The sequence below is a fragment of the Ylistrum balloti genome, unplaced genomic scaffold (assembly GCF_031769215.1).
Source record: "Ylistrum balloti isolate Yb309-2 unplaced genomic scaffold, AGI_CSIRO_Ybal_v1 Utg370198, whole genome shotgun sequence".
Taxonomy (NCBI): Eukaryota; Metazoa; Mollusca; class Bivalvia; order Pectinida; family Pectinidae; genus Ylistrum; species Ylistrum balloti.
Window position 1 is genome coordinate 135177 of NW_026782174.1, and position 7769 is coordinate 142945.

At 36.0% G+C, this 7769-nt stretch overlaps 1 protein-coding gene across 1 annotated transcript; it reads left to right on the forward strand.

Moving 5' to 3' along the window:
• The first annotated feature begins 407 nt into the window (after positions 1-407).
• On the forward strand, positions 408-5808 carry LOC132551441 (uncharacterized). The gene is made up of 2 exons (XM_060215579.1): positions 408-476; positions 4462-5808. The coding sequence occupies exons 1-2, from the start codon at positions 408-410 to the stop codon at positions 5806-5808; spliced, it is 1416 nt and encodes a 471-aa protein (XP_060071562.1).
• Positions 5809-7769: the final 1961 nt, after the last annotated feature.

Genomic DNA, 7769 nt, shown 5'->3' on the forward strand with positions numbered 1-7769 from the left:
CACTTTCATCTGATTTGCTTCCAGTTTCATCTGATCTGCTTCCACTTTCATCTGATTTGCTTCCACTTTCATCTGATCTGCGTCCACTTTCATGTGATCTGCTGCCTCTTTCACCTGATCTGCGTCCACTTTCATGTGATCTGCTGCCTCTTTCACCTGATCTGCGTCCACTTTCATGTGATCTGCTGCCTCTTTCACCTGATCTGCGTCCACTATCACTGTTCGCTGTCCAATCAACATCATCTAAGTCAAAGCTGCCAAAATCCTCTTCACTGTTGCGGATTTCACCACTCCCAAAACTTCCTTCATTTGCTAGAAAAGATTTCATTAACAATATCAATTAAGCTTATAGACATCTCTAACATAACTAAAAACCATACAAACAGATCAATTATTAGACTGTTGTCATGGGTACAAGGCCAAATAACACCATTCTGGCATTCTATGTCCAATATGAAGTGTTGATCACAGAAGAGGTAAATTATGTATGTGCTTATTGGACATACAGGACTTCTGATGTAGGTAACATTCCAATACTAGGAGACTCAGGGGAGATTTCATGAATGTGTACAAAATTATGAACAATTTTCATGATAATAAAGTTACCGCTAGGATATTTGACCCATCATATCAGTGCCAGATCAACACACAAAATCTTAAGGAAAAAATACTGTAGGTTGGAAATTCGCATATACTCTTTTGGACCCAGATTGTGTTTGATCTGTGTGTAAACAACACTGGGACACATTTTGTGAAAATATGTCCAAATTAAAAAAAAACTATAAATGGTGGACAAAATCATAAAAAATAATCCGATTTCTGGTTTCTGGTTCACTGTAAGGTGATTTGATCTTCCAACAGACTACTTGAACATGTACATGGTACATATACCTCAACATATTCCTATCAGGAATCTCATGGACATTTTTAATTTCCACCAAGCTGCATCAAACATGATGATATCAATTTCTCTGTAGTGAAGTTTCTATTTCTGGACAGCAACGTCATGATTGTCATGCAAAATGTCAACGACTAATACTAACAATCCCTAGATTTGATGGTTCCGTTATAGGTACCTGCTTGTTCTTGTTCTTATATGTGAACTTGCCAATGAACCGTCCCTTATAGCTATTGTAATGGATATGGGTCTAGGTAGTTTCTCTTTTTATCGTTTCAACATGTTAGTCATCATACACACATTTTATCAAAGGAAACTTGGTTTTTTGGTTCTTCAGAAAAAAGTTATAAGGGAATATCTAATATTTTTAGGTCACCTTGAGGCAACCGACCTATTGCAATCCCCTTTTGTTCTATGGCGTGCGTCGTAAAATTTTAACATTTTAAACTTCTTCTGGAAAACTCCGGAACTGATTTCGATGACATTTTACAAAAATATTCCATGGTTAAAGGTGCATCAAAATTATAATTTCATGACCCTGGGGTCTCACATATCCCCCTGGGGAGGGGGTAAAGTTTAATGTAGTTTATAAAGGAAAATCACATTTTTGAACATTATTTGTTTATTTTCTATTGGAAATAGTTCAAACCTTGTTAAAATTATTAATTTATGATGACAGTTTCATGAGATGCACTTATTGACCTTGACTGACCCCAGGGGCTGTTGGGTGGTGCCACAAATGGGTAAAATTGAATTAATTTTTTTTCTCAAATCCCAGGTTTTTAAGAATCAAGTACTCTTCATGGATGGCAAAGCTTTCAGATGCTTTACCAAAATTGTAAATTCCATGACCCCAGGATCTCACATTTCCCACTGAGGAGGGGTACAGTTTTGCTATAGTATACTTCGGAATATTACATTTTTGAGCCTAGTTCGTTTATCTTTAAGAAATAATTCGAACTTGTTTAGAACTTTTTTTAATTCTAAAACCCGACAGTTTGATGAGATGCACATATTGACCTTGACTGACTCCCATGGGCTTTTGGGCATGGACAAAAGTGGGACAAATTTACCGATATTTCAAAGATGTTCTACTGTTCCTGGATGAAAGATTATTAGAAGCCTTAGCATGGGACAGCAGTTAATGTATACACAATTTACACTTGTATTGTGTGTACGATATAGTGAAAGGTATATACCTTTTTTAACACTTTTTATGACATGTTGTTAGAAGCGTTGTAACTCAGGTTACCGTCAAGGTTCTTGGGTATCTTTCTTTTCTTATATGATACGTATACGCGTCTGCGAACAACTGAACGGGAGAATGTCTCCCAGAGTTCAATGCGATAAGTGAAGAACGACAACTCTGTAAGGGAGTCTAGTTTAACCGTTCATACAATATGCGCATGTCACCAAATCTAAATATTCATCAATGATAAATACTTTCACATTTTAAATGTCACTTTATCAACACAATAAAATCAGTACCTTTGCCACACACGTGGTGCATCAATGACTGAAATAGGCACAGGTAGGACGACATTTGTTCGGAACATCTCTTGGTTTTCTCCTCGCACGCCAAAGCTTCTGCTTTCATCCTGAAACATGATACCCGTATTTCTTAGCGTAATAATAAACCAAGGATTTATATTGAACAGTAAATTTTTATTTATTTTTGTGTAGTATTTCAAAGTAATGAACTTCACGCCACTAGGAGTACTTGTGTATATACACCTACGTAGTCACAATGAACTTGTAATACCCGTTCATGGCTACATAACTTTACTTAGGAGAGCTGTTGATACTGATGTAATTACAATGACTTACCTTTTGCTATACATACCTGTTCATACTTGTATGATGATACAACGTTCTCAACTTTACTAAGCCACATATTCATATGATTACAGTGTACATACTTATACTATGTCACTAGGCCTGTGTTATTACAATAAGGTACTTAATCCTTTATATAAAGAATACATGGTCAGTATCTTGAAATATAAGCTTTATTTTGTCTTTCTGGTTTTTTTGTTTTGTTTTTGTTAATCCTGCAATGCTGATTGAAAATCAGACTACTGAAACTTAAACAGACTTGTTGTTCAATCTGTGTTTACCTGACATTGACGTTACGCTGAATTTTGCCTGATGACGGACGCCGAAGTAATTGCTCCGCGTGGAAACATAATTCCAACCTTCATCGGATATAACAGCGATTTTATGAATTTTCATAAATAAACTTTTCATTACAACGTGTAAAATCGCTTATTTCAACAACTTTTCATATTTCTAAACGTAATATTTAAGTAAATTCAGATAATAATTCTGTCGAATTACCGCACGTGCTGAAATACGGTTATTTTTCACTATATTGGCAGGTGTATTTGAAAACACAGTTGAAGGATAAATTTATATAGTGCACAGTACTTAACTAGGTTGACTTGTTCATACCTATGTAGTTACAATGTACCCGTCCATACTTATTTAGATACAAAGTTCTTACCTGTACTAGATTTACCTGTTCATACCTACATAGTTACAACGCACTAACCTTTACTAGGTTTACCCATACATACCTATGTATTTACAATGTACTTATCTACGAAATAACAATGTACTCAATTTCTTAGTGTGCTAGTTTATGAAGTATGTAACTACATGTAAACTTTGTTGAGTTATATCTTTATGTAATTTTCACTCATTGTAATTGTACATTTATATTGTTATTAACACATTATCAGTGCTTGGACAGTACTATAATTGTTGACATCAGGATTCCTTGTTCAGTCAAACAACATCATATATATATATATATATATATTATATATATATATATATAAGTATATGTGTTCCCTTTACGCCAACTTTCTTAAAAACACATATGGCAGTTGGTGTTGTTTTTACCATTTAAGTCAACAAAATTGGGGCACCTCATGGGGGCTCTGGGGAACAGCTACTATGGAGTAGTTACCTGTGACTTAATAATATTTAGCCATAAATGGGGATATTTTCAGATTTTGAATTGAGAATTAAATTGAAATGTTAGGAAAAAAGATTTTTTTGAATGGTATATTATTTAAATTTGAGGAGAAAAAAGAATTATTTGAAATTTATATTGTTCAATAAAAAAAAGAATTATTTGAAATTTATATTGTTCAATAAAAACAAAAGAATTATTTGAAATTTATATTGTTCAATAAAAACAAAAGAATTATTTGAAAATTATATTATTTAACAATAGAAAAAAAACATTATTACTTATCACACTGAACACTCCAAGCCAACTGCACTCTGTATAAATACAGCGACTGCATCATACTTTATATTCATACTTTCACACCATTTATTGTTATATTTAGTTGTTTTAACTACTGTAGCACAGATTATAACTGATGATGAGAAGTCCAAGTTGATAACCTGAATACTTATCACACTGAACACTCCAAGCCAACTGCACTCTGTATAAATACAGCGACTGCATCATACTTTACATTCATAGTGAAACACTCATATCAAGTAACATGGCAGACGCATAGCTGAATTTGAAGTTCGTAATTAACAAGAAAGGGGGCCAGAATTTAGCCTATAATGGTTTCATCTACAGAATTATACGCAGAAATGGTGAATACTCTTGTCGAGGATCCCTCTCTGCCCTTAACAACATACCAGTTGCTTTTGGAAGACAGGAACACAACCATCCAACAGATCATGCAGAAGTTGTGGCACAGCAGATCAGAAACAGCATCACCAAGAGATGCCTTGAAGAAGTCAGACCCATACCAACAATATACGAAGAAGAACTCCGCAAGCTCCGAGATGAAGAATGGGATGAAGACTGCAAAGCGGTGGTACAGCGACTGCCTACCTTCAATACAGCCAAGTCGTCACTCTACAGAGCCCGCCGAAAGGAAACTCCTGCGCTACCAAAGACTCTTTCTGACATCAGACTGGAAGGGAAGTGGACAGAAACATCAACCGGAGACAGATTTCTTCTTTTTGACGACGGAGACCAGCAGAACCGAATTATAGCCTTCGCCACTACGGAGAACCTACGATATCTCTCAACTGCCGACACATTCTACTGTGATGGAACATTTTACACGTGCCCGAGCTTGTTTCATCAGATCTACAGCATCCATGTGGTTATTGATGGAAGGATGACGCCAGTCGTATTTGCGCTACTACCAGGAAAGAGTAAAAGAATCGACACTCGACTGTTTACCCTACTCAAGGAACACATGACTCAACTGTACCTGCCTTTCGCCCCAACCCATGCATTCGCCGACTTTGAAGTAGCAGTACACAACGCCATTCGCCAGACATTCCCAGGAATCACCATGAAAGGCTGTTTTTTTTTCCATTTGATCCAGAGTGTATGGAAAAAAGCACAGACAACTGGACTGCAAACTCTATACCGGGACAACGAAGATGTTAGGGCCCTTATCCGCCGTGCAGCTGTTCTACCACTGGTACCCATGGACTGCATAGAAGACGTATGGTTACAGACACTAGAAGATCTAGAAGACGCTGAAGTACCACAGAACACAACACCTTTCACAGACTATGTTACAGAGCAGTGTGTGGAAGGAGATAGGCCGTTGTGGAATCACTTCCAAACAGATGGACCACGAACAACAAACAACCTAGAAGCCTGGCACGGGAAACTAAAGAAGAAGGTGAAACACGCTCATCCGAATATATTTGCCATCATACAGACATTCAAGGAAATAGACAATGCCGACGTCATCAACAGAATGCAGAGAGAAGCTGGAGGAACCACCCGACCGCGTGCGAAGAAGTACTGCAACATTGACCCCCGCCTTACAACACTCAAAGAAAGATACGGAAACGGAACCATTGACCTGATGACCTACGCTGATTCAGCATCACATCTACTTCATCTTGGATAAATAGACTCTGTGCTTTATGTGAATATTAATTAGTGCTACATACGTGTTGTATGTAGTATGTAAATGTTGAATTTAGTGCTACATTATAAAACTAAAAATAAAAAAGTGATTTCTGTGCTTAATTTAAATGATAATATGCTTATGAATGTTTATTAATTGTAATCTTCATATGGTCTATCATTAATGTCATATTAATAAAATAAATAAAATCTATTAAGTTTATATTATGTCTGAATTTCTTATTATTCAATTATCTTGAACAATAGAAAAACAATCCCTTTGATGTTCTGCAGAGTTGGCGTAAAGGGAAACAGCCATATATATATATGCCAAACACTGATTAGGAGATGGTTTCCCATAAGCTTTAAGCTTGTTATTTAATCCTCTTGTTAATATTTGAATTATTTCAATAATATTTACATGTCGAATCTTTGATAAAGCATTGTTTAAACTAAACTAAGATAGAGAGTTTTAAATATGTCAGTCCCGAGTGAGAGATAACGTGTTTTTGAATGTTAGAAATATACCGAGTGTGTAAATGATAATTAAGCATGGTCAAAATCTAGTAAAAAATAAATGCTTTCAATGGCTTACCGGCATATGTGTTCACGGGGTTTCCCTTTCAAACTGACCGCGATTGTGACGTACTTGGCGTAAGACATGAAACAGGTGCGAGCCTCCTGTTTGTCACACTCATCCGCTGAAACACAATATTAATGTGTTGTTTGATTGGCTATAACTATAAACCATACTGGACATTAGAGCAGAAATTATTATTTAGAAACACACACACACACACACACACACACACACACATATGATTGAGCAATGTAAACATAGAAACAAGGTTTATTCAAGATGACTTAAATAGTCTGTATAATCTGTAACAAGTATATATTGCAAAAAGTGAACATCAAAATTAAGTAACTTCTATTGTTTCACGTTTCTCGGTATAATTCACGTTTCTCTATATTCCAAATTTACAATCTTTGAAAGTACCAGCGTATCTCACAGTTCCCTTTGTTGAAGATAAATAATCTTCCTATCAGTAATTCCTGTCTTAATATGTAGTGTAGGTAATCGTTCACAGTTTTCAGTCAATATCAATATTCTTATACTGGAAATGTTCTATTTTTGCGCCAATTGATATTCGATGCTGGTAATTGCCTTTGCTCGCCTCTTACAATGAGAACGTAACATTACTGACTTGATTTACGCGGCAGATGCTGCAGATGAAGAAAAAGACGCTTACTGTTCAGGAGCGCATGGCCTTATCCTATTGTTTGTACATTTTTCAAACGACCTCGTTTAATCTAATCTTATTTTAGAGTGTTTCGTTTATGTCGGCATTCGATTAATGTCTTTCCTCATTATCAACAAACACTAAAGGCTGGTAACTTAACAACTGAGTGATGCACTTAAGTAAGAACAACCGAACCACCGGATGTAATGATAATTATTAGATATTTTCAACATACACGTCAGCATCATTCATTCAATCGTGAAGTTATAGATAGCGACATGTATGTTATAAGTGTATGACTGATACTGTGACTACACAGGAAGAGAAAAAAGATGGCCGCCGGGTAGGAGGTGTGGTTTTAGTGCTCCTGGTATTTTCATTTTTTACCGGCAAACCAGTGTTTTATTCAAAGAAGAACCTGTGGACATTGTTTATACTACCCCATCTAACATTTGGCCAGTTTTGAACATCAAAATTATCTACTATGGTAGAGAAATTCTCTCAAAATTATTATTACACAGGTCCAGTAGGACATCCGGGATGTTAAAACCTCCCCACACTACCCTGACTAAATGGATGACTGATAATGTGACTACTCTTGACTAAGTTTGATCCGTATATTGTAGGCGTTGATAATTTTGCTGTATCTCATTTTAGCGCATTACTATTTTTCGCAAAAGGTACTTACGGTAAATAAGATCACCGCTTAAATTTATAC